This window comes from Triticum urartu, chromosome 2 (genome assembly GCF_003073215.2).
Source record: "Triticum urartu cultivar G1812 chromosome 2, Tu2.1, whole genome shotgun sequence".
Classification (NCBI taxonomy): Eukaryota; Viridiplantae; Streptophyta; class Magnoliopsida; order Poales; family Poaceae; genus Triticum; species Triticum urartu.
Window position 1 is genome coordinate 16,435,634 of NC_053023.1, and position 21,255 is coordinate 16,456,888.

Sequence of the window (21,255 nt, forward strand, 5' to 3'; positions counted from 1 at the left end):
TCCGGTCGATGCTGACAACAAACTTCAAAGTATAAATCAGCTTAATTACCTAGTCCAAGATTCTCGTATCACTTCCGAAAGAGATTTTTTTTACAGTAAAGCCAAAAGAAAATTCGTCCTTATGACCGCACACCAGGAGACGATTTCTTCATGGATACTGTACATTAATTAGCAGTTTCAATCAAGTAGATAAATTAACTTGGACCGTCATCTTCCGACGACTGGGTCATCTAGTCCTGGAGGCACTGTTAATTTTGTACATCTATCAAAGTGCTTGCTAGATCGTGCAGGTAGGTGGCACCGTACACAGAGTCACAGACATACAAATTCCTACCACATAGCGAGCTGCTCCTGCTCCGCGACCAGTCATGGAGATGTCTCCTCTCCTGAAGCTCGTCTCAATCACTCTACTACTAATAACATGGTTTCCTCATACCATGGCAGCGACATCCCTCCTGGAAGAACAAGCAGAGGCCCTCCTTGCCTGGAAAGCCACACTCCAGAGCCATCCAACCCAACTACAATCCTGGGGAAGTGCAAACAACAGTGCATGGCCGTGCAGCTGGCATGGCATCAGGTGCAGCAAGCATCGAGCAAGGCGCCGGGAGGTGATCACCGAGATCTCTCTAGCCGGATTGGGGCTCGGAGGGGAGCTCGACAACCTCAACTTCACTGTGCTGCATACTCTGATGAGCATCCAACTCTCCAACAATAAGATAAGGGGCTCCTTTCCATCTTCTTTAGCATCATCCTTACCAAACCTGAGACACCTAATGCTCCAAGAGAATGAGCTTTCCGGTGAAATACCAAGCCAAATAAAACTACTAGAGAGTCTGGTCGTGTTAGATTTCTCAGCCAACCACTTGTCTGGCCCCATCCCCACTGAACTAGGCTACCTAAATAAGCTGGCTAGGATAGATTTATCCAACAACAGCTTCACTGGTCATATTCCAAGAAATCTAGGGAAATCAACTAGTATCACAATATTGTACCTTGGTGGTAATCGGTTATCCGGATACATCCCTCAAGAACTAGGTTACCTGCTGTGTTTAAATCAGTTGTCTCTTTGGAAAAACAAATTAATTGGTTCCATCCCCAATTCCATTGGGAGATTGATTAACCTCACAGGCTTGTACCTATGGGGTAACCAACTCTCCGGACGTATTCCTCAAGAACTTGGTTTCCTAGTAAACTTAGAAGAGTTAGATCTTAGCAGCAACCAACTCACAGGTTCCATTCCCAGTACATTTGGAAGTATGTCAAAGCTCACTATGTTGCACCTTTTTGTTAATGAATTATCTGGATATCTTCCTCGAGAACTAGGCAACCTGTCAAATCTTGAAGACTTGGAACTTCACAACAACCAACTCATGGGTTTCATCCCCCATATCTTTGTAAATTTGACAAAGCTCTCTATCTTGCGCCTTGATGCTAACCACTTCTATGGATATCTTCCTCGAGAACTAGGTTACATGGTGAATCTTGAGAACTTGGATCTAAGTGAGAACAAACTCATCGGTTCCATCCCCAATACCTTTGGAAGTTTAACTAAGCTCACTCGCTTGTACCTTTATGGTAATCAATTCACCGGATATATTCCTCGAGAACTTGGTTACCTAGTGAATCTAGAAGTTTTAGAACTTAGCAACAACAAACTCATGGGATCCATTCCCGGTACCTTTGGAAGTTTGGCTAAGCTCACTGGCTTGCGCCTTGATGGTAATCAGTTAACCGGACATATTCCCCGAGAACTCAGTTACCTGGTGGATTTACAAGAATTGGCTCTTAGCAATAACAAGCTCACGGGTTCCATCCCTGATGCCTTCAGAAAGTTGACTAAGCTCAGAAAATTGCGTCTCGGTGATAATAATCTCTCTGGACATATTCCTCAAGGAATCGGTACCTTTATGAATCTTGTGGTACTGCAACTCGGTGCAAACAATTTCTCTGGTCCCTTGCCACCTGAGTTGTGTGCTGGAGGCCTTCTCCAGAATTTAACTGCATTTGATAACAATCTGAATGGACAATTGCCAAGTTTGGGAAACTGCAAAAGCCTAGTTCGAGTTCGTCTTGAAAGGAATCAAATAGAAGGTGATATCTCTGAGTTGGGAGTTCATCCTAATCTTGTTTATATGGACATGAGTTCAAATAAACTATTTGGTCATTTGTCTTATCACTGGGGAGGATGTCATCATCTTACCAAGCTAGGCATATCAAACAACAACATCACAGGGAAAATACCTGCAAGTATGGGGAGGCTATCTCAGCTAAATGTACTTGATCTCTCCTCAAACAGTCTCGAAGGAGAGCTTCCTAGAGAACTAGGCAATTTAGAACGATTATTCCAGCTGCATCTTGCCGATAATTTATTCCATGGAAGCATACCACAAGAATTTGGAGCATTGTCCAGTCTAGAGTTGTTGGATTTATCATCAAATAACCTTAGTGGTTTGGTACAAGGATCAATTGAGAATTGTTTGAAGCTCCGCTCATTGAATTTGAGTCACAATAATTTTAAAGGAAACATCCCTGTAGTGCTTGGGGTGTTGAACAACTTACATGACATGTTGGATTTAAGTGATAATTCATTTACTGGGAAAATACCTAGCCAACTTAGTGGTCTGATAATGCTGGATAATTTGAATCTTTCACACAATGAACTTTATGGTGTAATCCCATCATCATTTCAGAGTATGAAAAGCTTGACATCCATTGATTTGTCTTACAATGAATTGGAAGGACCAGTCCCAGAGAGTAAGCTCTTCAAAGGAGCTCCAGTTCAGTGGTTCATCCATAATAAGATGCTATGTGGCATAGTGAAAGGATTGCCTCCTTGCAATAACACAACTTGGAGTGGAGGGAAAAGGAAACGATACAAAACACTTGTACTAGCCATGATTACTCTAGTATCTCTTATTCTTGTTGCGGCGGCGTTGATGTTCACAAATGCAAGGAAGAAATCCATGAAAATTAAAGAGGATATATCAACACCCAAAAAAATATTCTCTATTTGGAATTTTGATGGGGAAGATGTATTTAAACAGATAGTTGAAGCAACCAATGATTTTAGTGAAACACATTGCATAGGGACTGGGGGATATGGATCTGTCTATAAAGCCAAACTTGCAACATCTGAAATATTTGCAGTGAAGAAGATACACATGATTGAAGATAACAATTGTGTGAACGAGTTGGTATTCAATAGTGAAATCGAGGCATTGGTGCAGACTCGGCATAGAAACATCGTAAAACTATTTGGATATTGTTCCTGTAGCCAAGGCAAATATCTTATCTATGAATATATGGAGAGGGGAAACTTGGCAGAAACACTAAGGAACAATGAAAGGGCAATTGAATTGGACTGGAGAAGGCGGATAAATATTGCACTAGATGTTGTTCATGCTTTGGCATACATGCATCATGATTGTTCATTACCAATAGTCCACAGAGATATAACAAGCAACAACATTTTACTTGATCTGGAATTTAGGGCTTGCATCTCCGACTTCGGTATGGCTAAAATTCTCAATATTGATGGTCGAAATCTCACAAGTCTTGTTGGGACGAAAGGCTATATTGCCCCAGGTAAAAAAAATAAACCTCATCAAATACTTATATAGTTTTGGCACTACATATGCACATACATGTAAAATGTGATGTCAATGAAACTTGAATTGTTTAGTTGCAACACATACACTAATTAATTGGTATTAATTGCAGAGCTATCATATACAGAGAATGTGACGGAGAAATGTGATGTATACAGCTTCGGAGTTCTTGTTCTAGAGCTATTTATGGGATACCATCCAGGAGATTTTCTCTTTTCTCTCTTGTCGTCCACCAAAAATAATGATGTGTGCTTGCAAGATGTGCTAGACTCAAGGCTCATTGTCCCTAATGCTGAAACTGCTAGGGAAATATACTACATCCTCAGTGTTGCAGCTCGGTGTCTGGAGCCTAACCCATCAAGCAGACAAACAGCACGACGTGCCAGTGACGAGCTATCTGTGATTAAAGTATGTGAAGATCATGTTGATTATATGCATACTGGCCTCAGGATTCCTGCAAAACAGTGCCTATGATTATGGGCAATGAACTCAGGTCTTGTAGTTTCTTCTTTGCTACCTATGTACTTGCTCAAAAAGTGTCATTTCCTCGGTAACTAGCACGACAAAGGAATTCTAATGGTATGTATGGAACTAGCAAACCTGTACTAATGTAAGAATCGTACCATTATAAACCATTTGATTTGATTTTAACATTGTACAATGTAGCAATTACGTATAAATTGACCACGACCACTAGTTCATTAGCCTTGATGCATTAGTTATGTCCTTATAATGGGACTTTGAAAGAAGCACCAGTTCTAGCCCGGCGCCTGGACACGTTTATATCTCAGGCGGATGTGGGGAGCCAGCCGGAGAGTTGTTTAATGCTCGTCGGCACAGGAACGAACGTGTGGCACTTAGGCGCCGGAGTAGGTTCCTCGGCACACGTGCCGGTTTAATGGAGGTACGCTGGCAGATGAATGCCTACGCAGCGGGCGGTGCTCTCTGCCGTTGAGCCGCTTCAATGTTGGCTCCAGTGAGCGAAGTCGGCTTTGAGCCAGCATGAATGCGGGTAGCTGGCTTCGGGCGGGAACAGGGGCAGACCCAGAACAAAAATGTCCCGGTGCCCACATATACACTATACTAGCCACATGTACACTATGCAAGGGATGGATAACAAGCAATGATATACATAAAAGTAATACACAATTTAAAATATTTGGTAGTAAAGTTTCTTACCAAAATTGATTTCTTCGAGCTTGAGATGAACCCACTGTAACAATGTGTAAATGTTGTTCATATGTCGAGGCATTGTTTGTTTGTGCGAGATCGTCATCTGGTTCATGTGCCGAAGACGGGGCATCATGGGGTTCACGTGATGGACCAACATTATAATCTTGTGTCGATGCCTTCATCTTTTTAAGAAACCTTTCCATAAATTCCCCTGTAATTCGCCGGTAAATATGCAATCCTAAGTGCACAACGAGTTACATTATCTATTTTTAAATATGCAAGAAATATGAAACCATAAGTAAAGCATATTGATCAAACTACTAGACAATTTTTCATATTGTTGTCGCGCGGTCAACAAATAATCCAAAGAGATATGAGTCTGTGCGCGAGGCGGTCGCCGGCGCCACCACGTGCTCCGCATGGGTGCCGTGTTCGCGCCCAGTCTGCTGCGCGCCATCCGCTTCCTCCAGCTCAACTGGGAGCAGCTCGCCTCTGACATCGAGGCCGGCGCGTCCGTGCGCGAGGCGGTCGCCGGCGTACTCTGCCATCCGGACCCCAAGCTCGCCCAGTTCGTCCGGGACCCGTGCTGCGAGGGCGAATGTGCCGGCATCATCACGCGCATCTGGCCGAGAACCAAGTACCTCGACGTCATCGTGACCGGCGCTGTACGTCCCTGCGCTGGAGTACTATGGCGGCGGCCTGCCGATGGTGTCCCACTCGTACGCGTCCTCCGAGTGCTACTTCGGCATCAACCTCCGCCCGCTGTGCGGCCCGTCCGAGGTGTCCTACACCATCATGCCCACCACGGCCTACTTCGAGTCCTGGAGGACGCGGGCCAGCTCGTGGAGCCGGGGCACGAGTACGAGGTGGTGATCACCACGTACGCCGGGCTGAACCGGTACCGCGTCGGCGACGTGCTCCGGTTGACGGGCTTCCACAACGCGGCACCGCAGTTCCGGTTCGTCCGCCGGGAGAACGTGCTGCTCTCCGTCAAGACGGACAAGACCGACGAGGCCGAGCTGCAGCCCGCCGTGGACCGGGCGCATCCCGGGGCACTACGTCATCCACTGGGAGCGGCTGAAGACGGGCAGGGGCACGGCGGCGGTGCACAAGGAGACCCTCGACGGGTGCTGCTGGGGATGGAGGAGGTCCTCAACGCGGTGTACAGACGGGTCGATCGGACCGCTCGAGATCCGGGTCATCTGGCCCAGCACATTCGAGGAGCTCATGGACGACGCCGTCTCCAGGGGAGCGTCCATCAACCAGTACAAGGCGCCCCGCTGCGTCAAGCTCGCGCGCACCATCGAGCTGCTGGACTCGCGTGTCGTGTCCGCCCATTCCAGCCCTACGCCGCCGCACTGGACCCCGGCCCGACCCTACGATTAGAAGGAAACAGCTCCCCGCGCGCGGGCAGTCAATGTTTGTCAATGTTTTTTTTTTCAAATAAGTCAAGGTTTTCATTTGACTAAGAGCATCTCTACCGTCGATTCATTAAAAAGTTCCTAAAATCTAAAAAGTGCATACACACTGTTTGGGAGAACCGAGCGGCCGGCTCCAGGCCACTCGATTCCGTGCGGACATAGATCATATGCGGACTGTGTTGAATCATTTGAACTGGTTTTGGACTGTTGCTCTTTAAAATAGTGGGCCAGAGAATATAATTAAAGGGAAAAATAGTACGTGATGTCCATTCTCTCTGCATGTGACTGATTTAACTACCTTTCACAAAAATTTAAAAAGTCATATTTTTCAAACCTTGTATCGGAATTCAGATCCGTTTTCACCTTTGGACTCCTCATCGAGATCTTTAAAATTACATCCAGCATGGGTATGTTTCGATGCATTTTTTATGCCAATTTTGAAGCTATATAGTGCAACTTTAATACTGTGTTGTGCAACTTTAGTACTACATGGTGCAACTTTTTTTAAAATAAAATTTTAGAGCTGCATAATCCAACTTCCTATGTGGTTGCAACGCAACAACCATGACAACCTGATTTACAACTAGTCTACTGCCGTGGCCAACTACCTAGTCGTAGATGTGCAACCATCCTCCCTACTTGTAATGTAGTCTAGTTGCACACACATTGATATTTAGTTGGCAGGAAGACTAGTTATACACACATATGCTTAGTTGGCTTTTAATGTAAGTCTAGTTGCACACACATTGATGTTTAGTTGACAGGACACTAATTGCACACACGCATATGCACAATCGAGGCGGCAATGTAGTCTAGTTACACACACATTGATATTTAGTTGGCAGGACTAGTTACATACATATATGCTCAGTTGGCGCGGCAATGTAGTCTAGTTACACACACATTGACGTTTAGTTGGCAGGAAGACTAGTTCGCCGAAACATCCCCATGTGGGATCTACTTTCGAAGAGCACGTCGCGAGGGTTTCAACGATGAAAACGGATCTGAATTTTGACACACGGATTGAAAGTCATGTCTTTTAATATTTTAAAATCATAAAATAAATACGAAGAAACACATGCACATGCATATACATGCACAAGAAGAGATGCATATGTTGGCATTTAATACGTAGCAGAAAAGTGACTACTAAACCAAATCTGTAGCATAGACAGAAATAGTACATCACTGGTAGAAAAAGGGCCTATAGTCCCGGTTCGTAAGGGCCTTTAGTCCCGGTTCCTGAACCGGGACTAAAGTGTCGGTACTAATACCTCCCCCCTTTAGTCCCGGTTCAATCCAGAACCGGGACTAAAGGCCCTCCACATGGGCAGTGCGCAGAGCCCAGTCAGGAGACCCTTTGGTCCCGGTTGGTGGCACCAACCAGGACCAATAGGCATCCACGCGTCAGCATTTCTGTGGCTGGGGTTTTTGTTTTTTTTTGAAAGGGGGGGGGTTGGGGGTTTTGGGGGGTTAATTTAGGTGTTTCATATATTGTGTTAGCTAGCTATAATTAATATAGAGAAGTGTCCTCTCTTATGTCCGTGCTTGGTCGACGCTACGTACTATACATACGTATAGAGAGGACTAGACACGCTGGCTAGCTAGTAAAGCAAACGAAGGAAATAGAAGATCGTCATGAACATATATGCATACAGAGAGAAGTGATATCAACCACCTCTCCTTCTCCGAGAGTTGGTCGAACAACAAGTTCTCGTATATCTATCTGACACTACCGGCTACATATATACAATAATTATCTCTTACAAATATAATCATACGGACTCAGGGTCCACATAGAATTCTCCGTCTTCAGGGATCACGTGGTCAAGAAAGAATGCCGCCAATTCCTCTTGAATTGCTCGCATGCGAGCTGGTGCTAGGAGTTCATCCCGCTTCCGAAACATCTAATTTGAAGAAGGGGGTCAATACATATATATATATGAATGAATGAAACTCAACACAAATGATGGTAATAAAATAAAATTGTGAATGTTGCTATTTACGTACTTCATATTGTTCGTTAGAGTACCCGCCCCGCTCACACGTCGTGTGGCGGATGGACTCGCAGATGTAGTATCCACAGAAATCATTCCCTTGTTCCTGCCACAACCACTTTACAAGAAATAGAGGTCAATCAAACTGATAAGCAAGAATGCTAAATGGTATTGATGAAACTAGCGCTTGAATCACTAGGAGATGCGCGGAACATGCTACTATAGTACTTACTTTCGGGTGTCTAAATTCCAGCTCCTTCGGCAGTCCCGGAACTTTTTTGGTGAATTTTCTCCAAACCCTGCCGGATAAACAAAACAATTACTTGATATCAGGAAATGAAAAAGGTTGCTGATATGGTGGATAATGATCTATTTAACTTACTTCTTGAGGATTTCAGTCATGTCTGCATAGTCCTGGGGATCTTTTCGTTTTGAGTCTAAGACGGTTACTAGTCCCTGTTCAAGCTTAATCTCTAGGAGAATATAGTGGAAACTGCACACGCATGCATAACTCATGAATTACATTACTATAACCTTGACTAATATATAAGGGAAACCGAATACGCACAAGACAGTAACACTCACTTGAAGTTGTAAGGAAAGAGTATTATATCTTTGTTTTGATTTATTACGAACGATTGTAGCAAGTTGGCCTCGGTAGCTGCGGCATGAAGTTTAACCTGAGTTGCATCTATGAGATATGTGTTAATGAACCCAATATCACCGACTTGTCTTTTCTTCAATTCGACGATCTTCAATCTGCATAATATAGTGAGGATGATTATAAATACATGCAATGAAAGAGCTAAGCTATATAGAGAAACTTAATGACAGAAGTAGTACTACTTACAGACAGTAGCAGGCGACTGTTGTTTTATCGAGGGCCAATTGATTGAAAAACTGATAGAACTCCTCAAATGGAACAGGCAACAGATCAATTCCAACGAGGTCATGTTCCTTTTTAACTTTCACATACAAAGTACTCCTCCCCCCCAGAGTCTCTGCAGATTTTCAAGTACCAATCATGCAATCTTCGCATCATCGTTGATAGAGATCTTTCATCTTCGACGAGAGGCTTCCCGTACTCGTATCTTTGTATCTGCATGTCCATGGGTTCATAATGTACTTCGTCGGGCAGGTAATCTGCAAGATTGCTATAACCGGGCACCATCCTCGGATCATTAGCGACGTTGTGGCTAGGCACCTTGAGCGGGGGGCATGATTGCTTCGCTTGTTTGCCGAGATGGGCAATTTGTTTCCCAGCTCGTCGTTCTTTCAGCCTTTGATCACTGACAGTACTTCCCGACCGCTCCGCTTCGGCAAATTCCTTTCCAATAATGCGGTCATAGTTTCCTTTCGGCGGATCAGACTTCGGTGGTTTTGTCAGGGCAGCCAGAGTGCGCTTCACTTTCACCCGATCTACCTTCTCCTCCGAAGGCGGATGTTTCTTTGCTTTCACCCCTTCAAAGAATTTCCTCACTTCTTCTCGCGCGATCTCGGCGTTCTCTGGAGTCTTCAGAGAAGGACCGAATCTGTATGTCCTCCCGCCTCTGGCTGTACTGCTAGACGCCGACCGAGCAGACGAAGTGGTTGTCTTCTTTACTTGCTTAAGAGGCGGAGGAGAAGGACTACGACGCACCGGAGCAGCCGGAGCGGCGGCAGGTCTCTTCCACCCTTGCTGACGAGGCGGAGAAGGAGGAGGCTGGCTGCTCGGGTGCGTCGGCGCAGGCGGAGACGGAGGCGGAGTGCCGCCACGCGCCGGAGAAGGAGCCGGCCGAGGGCCCTGATCGTCACTCGCCGGAGGAGGAGGCAGTGGAGGAGGCGGAGTGCCCTGACTCGCCGGAGGAGGAGGAGGAGGCGGAGGCGTCCAGTTCGGAAGGTTGATGAGCTCCTTCCGCCATAGGCATGGAGTCTTCAGAGCAGACCCCAGCCGAGTCTCCCCTTCACCGGTAGGGTGGTCAAGCTGGAGGTCCTCAAATCCCTCCGTTATCTCATCCACCATCACCCTAGCATATCCTTCTGGAATCGGCCGGCAGTGAAAAGTTGCGCTGGGTTCAGTAGGATAAACAGAGCCAACAGCCGCCTTGACCTTTAAATTCATCCATTGCGTCATAAGGTGGCAATTTTGAGACTCCGTTATAGCATCCATAGGATAGCTGGCAGGAGTCGTCAAGGCATGCTCCGGCTGAAGCAGCTCGGTGGAAGCCACGCTGCTTCTGCGCTGAGATGACGGGGTAGCTTCGGGGGAGGCTTCGGCAGTACGTTTGCTGCGATTTGCTTCTCGTTCCTCTATCGCTTGTACCCTTGCGTGCAGCGCCTGCAGTTCGATCTGCTGCACTTTTTTACTCCTCTCATGGGATTTGTAACCGGCTACGTCCGGAAACCCAACCTTCCACGGAACGGAGCCTGGCGTGCCTCGTGTCCGTCCAGGGTGCTCAGGATTCCCGAGGGCCATTGTGAGCTCGTCGTGCTCTCTGTCTAGAAAGAACATCCCTTCCTGCGCTACTTGGATATACTGCTTAAGCTTACTGACTGGTATGTCCATTTGTTCGTTCGTCCAAATGCACTTCCCTGTTTCAGGGTCCAAGGTTCCGCCAGCCCCGAAGAACCAAGTCCGGCAACGGTCTGGCCAGTTATTTGTCTCTGGTTCGATCCCTTTATGAACCAGATCATTCTCAACCTTGGACCACTTAGGCCGGGCTACGAGGTAGCCACCTGACCCCGTGCGATGGTGAAGCTTCTTCTTCGCAGCATTTTGCTTGTTTGTCACCGACATCTTCTTACTCTTTTCCGATGTCTTGTGGGCCACAAATGCGGGCCAGTGATCTCTGATCTTCTCATATCTGCCCTTGAATTCTGGTGTCTCATTATTTTCGACAAACTTATTATTCAGCTCTTTCTTCCACCTCCTGAATAGTTCTGCCATCCTCTTCAGAGCAAAAGACTTGATTAATTTCCCTTTAACTAGGTTCTCTGGATTATCCTCTGGCGGTAGGGTGAAATTTGACTTCAGCTCAGTCCAAAGATCATTTTTCTGCATATCATTGACATAAGACACCTTAGGGTCTTCTGTAGCCGTCTTAAACCATTGCTGGATGCTTATCGGGATCTTGTCAATAACCAGAACCCCGCACTGAGCAACAAATCCGCTCTTTGTCCGGAGGGGTTCAATAGGTTGGCCGTCGGGCGCGATTGTTGTGATCTCAAGCTTTTCATCTGAGCTCAACTTTTTCTTCGGGCCTCGTCTCTTTACCGAAGTTGTGCTCGATCCGGAGGGCTAGAAAAAAGAATAAAGACTTAATTAATATGTGTACATACCAAAACAATGAATGCATCAATTAGCTAGTCAGCATAGGCTTAACTAATATATATACCTGGCTGGACTCGGTTCGGTCACCGGAGCCGTCATCACGGTCTCCTTCTTGGACCGGCATTGGGTCACCGGAGCCGTCCTCATGTTCTTCTTCTTGCACCGGCATTAGGTCACCGTAGCCAGCTTGTTCACCCTCTCCTTCCAGACCATCGGTTTCGTTGAGATAGTACGAGACGGCATCACTTCCTTGTGCGATTATCTCCGTCAACAACGCTTCTTTTGTTGCTTCGTCTAGGGCGGTGTCCATAGTTTCTACAAATATTTACAACATGGCAATTATTATTCAAACATGACAGATGGATATATTAGTGCCAAACGTAGAACTAGCTACCTAATCATAGTAAGCTATTGGGAGGGGGTATATATCGACAACGACGACACTACATCTATGTCCCTCGACGACCCTCGTTCCCGATAAAAAAAGAGGAAGAAGAAGAAAAAAAAAAGAGGAGAATAAAGAATAGAGGAGAAGAACCCTCGAACCCTCGACCCCTAGACGACCCTCTTCTTCCTCTCATGTTCAAGAGGATCGCCGAGGGGTCGGGAGGTTGCCTAGTGTCAAAGGATTCAACAAAACCATGTCTTCATCATTAGGCGAAAGTAACATGTGCATGATGGTACGAAGCTCTTCAAAGTTGTTCTGGAACGGAGTCCCAGATAGGATAATTTGCTTTTTGGTACAAAGTTTAGAAAGAGCCTTCCGAATATCGCTATTTGGAAGGCCTTTGCTGAATTCGTACCAAAAGGCGGATTATTCTATCCGAGACTCCATTCCAGAACAACTTTGTAGAACTTCGTACCAACATGCCCTGGTTACTTCCAGCTAATGATGAAGGCATGGATTTCTTCCATACTTTGACACTAGGAAACCTCTCTCGACCCCTCGGCGATCCTCGACCCCTCGAACCCTCGACGACCCTGGAACCCTCGACCCCTCGACGACCCTGCTGGAACCCTCGACCCTATAGAACCCTCGAACCCTCGACCCTGAAACCCTCGACCCCTCGACGACCCTGCTGGAACCCTCGAACCCTCGACCCTGAAACCCTCGACCCTTGACCCCTTAACGACCCTTGACCCTCTACCCTTCTTCCCGACCCTCGACCCCTCGGCGATCCTCGACACCCTCGTTCCCGATAAAAATTAAGAAGAAGAAGAAGAAGAAGAAGAAGAAGAAGAAAAGAAGAAAAAAAGAGGAGACCCTATTCCTTTCTTCTTCTCCACTATTCCTTTCTTCTTCTCCTCTTCTTTTTCTTCTTTTTTCTTCTTCTTATTTATTTCTCCTCTTCTTTTCGGTAGAGGAAACCCTAAATAGCTAGCAAGTATCGTGGGTGTGAGATACATGTGGCCTTCGGTGTCGGACACTACATCCACGTCCCACAAGTGACGTGGGCGTCGAAGCCCGTGCCACTTGTGGGATGTGGATGTAGTTTCCGACACCGACGGTACATGTATCTCACACTGACGATACTTTCTATTTAGGGTTTCTCCTCTACCGCTCGGCGACCCTCTCGACGACCCTCGTTCCCGATAAAATAAAGAGGAAGAAGAAGAAGAAAAAAGAAGAGAAGAAAGAATAGAGGAGAAGACTTCCTCTTCTTCCTCTCCTCTTCTTCTCCCTCTTCTTCCCCTTCTTCCTCGCCTGTCTCATGAATGTCCGACGTTCTCGACCCCCCCCCCCCACGTGTCGAAGAAAAAGAAGAAGAAAAAAAATAGGAGAAGAAGAAAGGAATAGAGGAGAAGAAGAGAAAAATAGAATATATATTCTATTCTATATTCTATTTTTCTCTTCTTCTCCTCTATTCCTTTCTTCTTCTCCTCTTCTTTTTCTTCTTTTTTCTTCTTCTTATTTATTTCTCCTCGTCTTCCTCTCCCCTCTCGGCGACCCTAGACCCCCTCCCGACCCTCGACCCCTCTCTTTTTTTTCTTCCTCTTCTTTTTTATCCTCTTCTTCCTCTACCGCTCGGCGACCCTCGACGACCCTCGTTCCCGATAAAAAAAAGAGGAAGAAGAAAAAAAAAAGAGGAGAAGAAAGAATAGAGGAGACCTTCTCCTCTATTCTTTCTTTTCCTCTTTTTTCTTTTCTTATTCCTCTTCTTTTTTATCCTCTTCTTCCTCTCATTATATTTTCTACGAATGTTCTATATACATACATCCATCGATATCATTCCATACATACATATACATCTACATTATATATGAACAAAAAAAATATCAAAATTCATCATACATACATCTACAGTATATATGAACAGTATATATGAACAAAAAAATATCAAAATTCATCATACATACATCTACAGTATATATGAACAGTATATATGAACAAAAAAAAATCAAAATTCATCATACATACATACATCTCCAGTATATATATATATATATGAACAAATATCAAAATTCATCATACATACATACATACATCTGCAAATTCAGGAGCAGGCAAGGAAGGAAGGGGGAAGGAGGCGGTAGCTACCTCTCCCGGAGGGATCGGGGAGGAGACGCGGGCGGCCGGCGTCGGGGGCGACGGCGACGAGGACGGGCTCGGGGTCGGCGAGGGCGGGGGCGACGGCGGGGCGCGCTCGGCGGTGGCGGACTGGCTTGGGGGCGCAGGGGGTGATCGGGGGCGGTGGACGGGCGGCCGGCGACGACGACGGGGTAGGGTGCGCTCGGGGGCGGGGCAGGGACAACGGCGTCGAGGGCGAGGCGCAGAGGGTGCTCGGCGGCGCAGGGGGTGCTCAGGGGCGGTGGACGGGCGGCCGCGGACGACGGCAAGGCAGGGCGCGCTCGGGGGCGGGGCAGGGGCAACGGCGGCGACGACGAGGCGAGCAGAGGGGCAGCCTGGCGACGTCGTCGGGGCGGGTTGAAGAACTGATCCAAAATTTTCACAAGTGTCGGCTTATATAGCCAGAGCATTGGTCCCGGTTGGTGGCACCAACCGTGACCATTGCCCCCCTTTAGTCCCGGTTGGTGCCACCAACCGGGACCAAAGGCCTCTTTTCGGCAGCCCAAAGGGCGGGAAGCGAAGGCCATTGGTCCCGGTTGGTGGCACCAACCGGGACCAATGCCCTTGTGCGCCCCGCGCCCAAAAGTTTAGTCCCACATCACTAGCTGAAGGGCGCCGGCACTGGTTTATAAGCGCTGCTCTGCCTCCCCATTCGAGCTCCTCTCTAATGCAGGCTTTCAGGCCTAAACCTGCTACTGCCTGTGAGCCTATTGGGCCTCTGCGGGCCTGAATCCTGGCCCATGTAGGGTTTCTAGTCGTATTCAGGCCGTGGAGGCCCAGTAGGTGGCATTTTTTTTTGGTTTTTTCTTTTTTATTTCTACATTTTTTTGGTTTTTATTTTTTTTATTTCTACTTAAAACTAAATACTTACAGTTTTTTAGTGATTTCTTTTTGCTTTTAGGTCACAAAAATTATAAACTTTCTGTTAGTGCCATTAGTTTTAAATTTTAAATAGTTTAAATTTGAATTTTTAAAAATTTGTGTGAATCACTAGTTTATGAATAACTTTACTATAAAATTAGAATTTTTTTCTATTTATTTTTTATTTCTACTTACAACTAAATACTTACATTTTTTTAGTGATTTCTTTTTGCTTTTAGGTCACAAAAATTATAAACTTTCTGTTAGTGCCATTAGTTTTAAATTTTAAATAGTTTAAATTTGAATTTTTAAAAATTTGTGTGAATCACTAGTTTATGAATAACTTTACTATAAAATTAGAATTTTTTCTTCTTTGCTATTTATTTTTTATGTATACTTAAAAGTTTTGTAGTTCATTCTGTTTGCTATTAATTCATTTTTTGAGCTAAATGACTCTGAAATTGGAAAGCATTTCAAAATGAACTCTAAAAAGGTTGAAAGTTGGCATAGTATCATCATTTCACCCACATAGCATGTTCCAAAAACTAGAGAGGGTTACGACAAAAACTTGATGCACTTCGTGTACAAAATGGACAATCACTTTCGAAGTATCAAAGTTTCAAACCATAAGACATGAAAGCATTTCAAATGAACTCTGAAAAAGTTGAAAGTTGGGATGGTATCATAATTTCACCCACATAGCATTTGCTTATTGCGGGAGAAAGTCTTCACTTTTTCTTCGCTTGTGTCATTTGCTTATTGCGCCGTAACCATGGATAATCTTCATTGTTTATCAGGATGCTTGGGTCAGCCTTGACATTGAAGGGAGGAATTTCATGAAACTTTTCATAATCTTCAGACATGTCTGTCTTGCCGTTCACTCTCAGGATGTCCCTTTTTCCTGAAAGAACTATGTGGCGCTTTGGCTCATCGTATGATGTATTCGCTTCCTTATCTTTTCTTTTTCTCGGTTTGGTAGACATGTCCTTCACATAGATAACCTGTGCCACATCATTGGCTAGGACGAACGGTTCGTCAGTGTACCCAAGATTTTTCAGATCCACTGTTGTCATTCCGTACTGTGGGTCTACCTGTACCCCGCCGCCTAACAGATTGACCCATTTGCACTTAAACAAAGGGACCTTAAAATCAGGTCCGTAGTCAAGTTCCCATATGTCCACTATGTAACCATAATATGTGTCCTTTCCGCTCTCGGTTGCTGCATCAAAGCGGACACCGCTGTTTTGGTTGGTGCTCTTTTGATCTTGGGCGATCGTGTAAAATGTATTCCCATTTATCTCGTATCCTTTGTAAGTCAATACAGGTCAAAGATGGTCCCCTGGACAACAAGTACAACTCATCACAAACAGTGTTGTCACCTCTGAGACGTGTTTCCAACCAACTGCTGAAAGTCCTGATGTGTTCACATGTAATCCAGTCATCGCACTGCTCCGGGTGTTTGGAGCGCAGACTGTTCTTGTGTTCATCGACATACGGGGTCACCAAGGTAGAGTTCTGTAGAACTGTGTAGTGTGCTTGAGACCAAGAATATCCGTCCCTGCATATTATTGAGTCTCTTCCCAGAGTGCCTTTTCCAGTCAGTCTCCCCTCATACCGCGATTTAGGGAGACCTATCTTGTTAAGGCCAGGAATGAAGTCAACACAAAACCCGATAACATCCTCTGTTTGATGGCCCATGGAGATGCTTCCTTCTGGCCTAGCGCGGTTACAGACATATTTCTTTAGGACTCCCATGAACCTCTCAAAGGGGAACATATTGTGTAGAAATACGGGCCCCAGGATGACAATCTCGTCGACTAGATGAACTAGGACGTGCGTCATGATATTGAAGAAGGATGGTGGGAACACCAGCTCAAAACTGACAAGACATTGCGCCACATCACTCCTTAGCCTTGGTACGATTTCTGGATCGATCACCTTCTGAGAGATTGCATTGAGGAATGCACATAGCTTCACAATGGCTAATCGGACGTTTTCCGGTAGAAGCCCCCTTAATGCAACCGGAAGCAGTTGCGTCATAATCACGTGGCAGTCATGAGACTTTAGGTTCTGAAACTTTTTCTCTGGCATATTTATTATTCCCTTTATATTCGACGAGAAGCCAGTCATGACCTTGATACTGAGCAGGCATTCAAAGAAGATTTCTTTCTCTTCTTTCGTAAGAGCGTAGCTGGCAGGACCTTTATACTGCTTCGGAGGCATGCCGTCTTTTTCGTGCAAACGTTGCAGGTCCTCCCGTGCCTCAGGTGTATCTTTTGTCTTCCCATACACGCCCAAGAAGCCTAGCAGGTTCACGCAAAGGTTCTTCGTCACGTGCATCACGTCGATTGAGGAGCGGACCTCTAGGTCTTTCTAGTAGGGTAGGTCCCAAAATATAGATTTCTTCTTCCACATGGGTGCGTGTCCCTCAGCGTCATTCGGAACAGCTAGTCCACCGGGACCCTTTCCAAAGATTACGTAGTGTAAATCATTGACCATAGTAAGCACGTGATCACCGGTGCGCATGGCGGGCTTCTTCCGGTGATCTGCCTCGCCTTTGAAATGCTTGCCTTTCTTTCGACATTGATGGTTGGTCGGAAGAAATCGACGATGGCCCAGGTACACATTCTTCCTGCATTTGTCCAGGTATATACTTTCAGTGCCATCTAAACAGTGCGTGCATGCGTGGTATCCTTTGTTTGTCTATCCTGAAAGGTTACTGAGAGCGGGCCAATCGTTGATGGTCACGAACAGCAACGCCTTAAGGTTAAATTCCTCCTGTCTGTGCTCATCCCACATACGTACACTGTTTCCATTCCACAGCTGTAAAAGTTCTTCAACTAATGGCCTTAGGTACACATCAATTTCGTTGCCGGGTTGCTTAGGGCCTTGGATGAGAACTGGCATCATAATGAACTTTCGCTTCATGCACATCCAAGGAGGAAGGTTATACATACATAGAGTCACGGGCCAGGTGCTGTGATTGCTGCTCTGCTCCCCAAAAGGATTAATGCCATCCGCGCTTAAAGCAAACCATACATTCCTTGGGTCCTTTGCAAACTCATCCCAGTACTTACTCTCGATTTTTCTCCACTGCGACCCGTCAGCGGGTGCTCTCAACTTCCCATCTTTCTTTCGGTTCTCACTGTGCCATCGCATCAACTTGGCATGCTCTTCGTTTCTGAACAGACGTTTCAACCGTGGTATTATAGGAGCATACCACATCACCTTCGCAGGAACCCTCTTCCTGAGGGGCTCGCCGTCAACATCACCGGGGTCATCTCGTCTGATCTTATACCGCAACGCACCACATACCGGGCATGCGTTCAGATCCTTGTATGCACCGCGGTAGAGGATGCAGTCATTAGGGCATGCATGTATCTTCTCCACCTCCAATCCTAGAGGGCATACGACCTTCTTTGCTGCGTATGTACTGTCGGGCAATTCGTTATCCTTTGGAAGCTTCTTCTTCAATATTTTCAGTAGCTTCTCAAATTCTTTGTCAGCCACAGCATTCTCTGCCTTCCACTGCAGAAATTCCAGTACGGTACCGAGCTTTGTGTTGCCATCTTCGCAATTGGGGTATAACCCTTTTTTGTGATCCTCTAACATGCGATCGAACTTCAGCTTCTCCTTTTGACTAATGCATTGCGTCCTTGCATCGACAATGACCCGGCGGAGATCATCATCATCGGGCACATCGTGTGGTTCCTCTTGATCTTCAGCAGCTTCACCCATGGCAGCATCATTGGGCACATCGTCTGGTTCCTCTTGATCTTCACCAGCTCCCCCCGTTGCAGCATCACCGTATTCAGGGGGCACATAGTTGTCATCGTACTCTTCTTCTTCGCCGTCTTCCATCATAACCCCTATTTCTCCGTGCCTCGTCCAAACGTTATAGTGTGGCATGAAACCCTTGTAAAGCAGGTGGGAGTGAAGGATTTTCCGGTTAGAGTAAGACCTCGTATTCCCACATTCAGTGCATGGACAACACATAAAACCATTCTGCTTGTTTGCCTCAGCCACATCGAGAAACTCATGCACGCCCTTAATGTACTCGCGGGTGTGTCTGTCAGCATACATCCATTGCCGGTTCATCTGCGTGCATTATATATAATTAAGTGTCCAAATTAATAGAAGTTCATCATCACATTAAAACCAAAGTGCATACATAGTTCTCATCTAATAACATATAGCTCTCCAGAGCATCTAATTAATTAAACCATACATTGAAACTATGTAAAACATTTCAATACGAAAACAAATGCGATTATAATCGCAACCAAGGTAACAATTGATCCAACGGCATAATGGTACCAAGCGTCGGTATGAATGGCATATTTTCTAATCTTTCTAATCTTCAAGCGCATTGCATCCATCTTGATCTTGTGATCATCGACGACATCCGCAACATGCAACTCCAATATCATCTTCTCCTCCTCAATTTTTTTATTTTTTCCTTCAACAAATTGTTTTCTTCTTCAACTAAATTTAACCTCTCGACAAGGTCGGTTGGCATTTCCGATTCACATACATCCTAGATAAATAAAATCTATGTCACGTTGGTCGGCATAATTTTCATAAACAATAAATGAACCAATAGTTATAAAGATAATATACATACCAAATCCGAATCATAGACAGGACGAGGGCCAACGGGGGCGGATACCAAAACCATCGCACTATATAAGATGCAATAAAAATGTAAGAAAATGATACAAGTATCTATCTAAACATACAAGTAAGAATATTTTTCCTTTCAGAAAGAAGATAAGAATAAGAGGCTCACCACGGTGGTGTCGGTGATGAGATCGGCGTGGGTGATCGACGGCGGTGAAGACGGGGACGGGGCGTGACGGACCGCTAAATCTAGACAAATCTCAAGGAAAATGGAGCTTGGAGGTCGAGCTTCGAGAGGAGAAAGCTTAAGTAGTGTGGCTCGGGCATTCCATCGAACATCTCATCTGCATAGGAGGTGAGCTAGAGCACCACAAAGCCCTCTCCCCCTCGGCCAGAAAAAACAGAGCACTGGGGTGCTCTGCTCGCGAGCGAGGGGTATATATAGGCACCTCATTGGTTCCGGTTGGTGGCATGAACCGGGACTAAAGGGGAGCCTTTGGTCCCGGTTTAAGCCACCAACCGGGACCAATGGTGGTGGGCCAGGAGGGAGGTCATTTGGTCCCGGTTCATCCCACCAACCGGGACCAAAAGGTCCAGACGAACCGGGACCAATGGCCCACGTGGCCCGGCCGGCACCCTGGGCTCATGAACCAGGACCAATGCCCACATTGGTCCCGGTTCTAGACTGAACCGGGACTAATGGGCTGATGCGGCCTAGACCATAGCCCTGTTTTCTATTAGTGCATGCACACAATTTAGAATTTAGGCCGGCCGCTTGCTAGACTTGCCCTAAAAAGTTTCAACTCCTTCAGAAAATAGGGATCGACTATATGTGAGCTCTCTAAAATGTATTTTGAATAAGTTAATTTATCGTACCATTATTAGATTAAAGATCCTACAGCCGTTCTTCTTTTTTCTTCCTCTAGCTTTCTCCCCCCTCCATCCGTTTATTCTTCCATAAAATCAATTTACACAAATTGTAAATCCAAACAACTTTCTTTTTTTGTACAATCGGATCTTGAGATCTTCCATCCCCACCTAAATGTCTGGCGGACAGCCCGGACAACGCCTAGACAAAATAAAAAGCTACCCAACCAGACCCCTCGAAGCCAATCCAGATGTCCAAACTGTCCGCATTCCCCAAACACAACCCATATGTGGGGAGGACTTGGGACTTTCCGGACACGCCCGGGCCCATCCGCCGCGTGCGACCGGCCTACCCCGACCCCACTAATATCCCCTCCTTATTTGTACCCTAGATCAAACCCTAGCCATTTGCTACTCCACTCCATTTTCAGTCCGCTCCGCCAAACTCCTCTCCCGTTGATGTCTGGCCACTTCCGGCATGGCGGGCAGTGGAGCTGAGTCTGACAACTCCGGATCCGTCGACTGAGACCTCACCCCCAGGGGCGGAACTGGGCCCGGGGCACCCAGGGCCCAGGCCTGGGGCGTGGAAATTCAAACAAACTCTTATCTCTATTCCTAATGGACGAGTTGGTTGAATAGTCCCACCATTTTCGTCTGGTTTTTTTCGTCCGGTTTATTTTCGTCTCACCTCCCACCACCACTCCCACGTTAATTTCTTCTTCTTCACACTTAAAACCGAATCGTGTCTGATACTTCTTCCATTTATTCATGCTTGCTTTGGCAGGTGTCGATTCAATCAATCATGTAAATATTTGGTAATTAAGAATTC

The 21,255-nt window shown here is 45.9% G+C and overlaps 1 protein-coding gene and 2 pseudogenes across 1 annotated transcript; all 3 read left to right on the top strand.

Moving 5' to 3' along the window:
* The first annotated feature begins 368 nt into the window (after nucleotides 1–368).
* Nucleotides 369–4,082, top strand: LOC125540691 (probable leucine-rich repeat receptor-like protein kinase At1g35710). The gene is made up of 2 exons (XM_048704278.1): nucleotides 369–3,585; nucleotides 3,721–4,082. The coding sequence occupies exons 1-2, from the start codon at nucleotides 369–371 to the stop codon at nucleotides 4,080–4,082; spliced, it is 3,579 nt and encodes a 1,192-aa protein (XP_048560235.1).
* A 528-nt stretch (nucleotides 4,083–4,610) lies between these two features.
* On the top strand, nucleotides 4,611–6,167 carry LOC125534764 (annotated as a pseudogene).
* Nucleotides 6,168–20,904: 14,737 nt separating this feature from the next.
* Nucleotides 20,905–21,255, top strand: part of LOC125534765 — a 4,567-nt pseudogene continuing 4,216 nt past the window's right edge.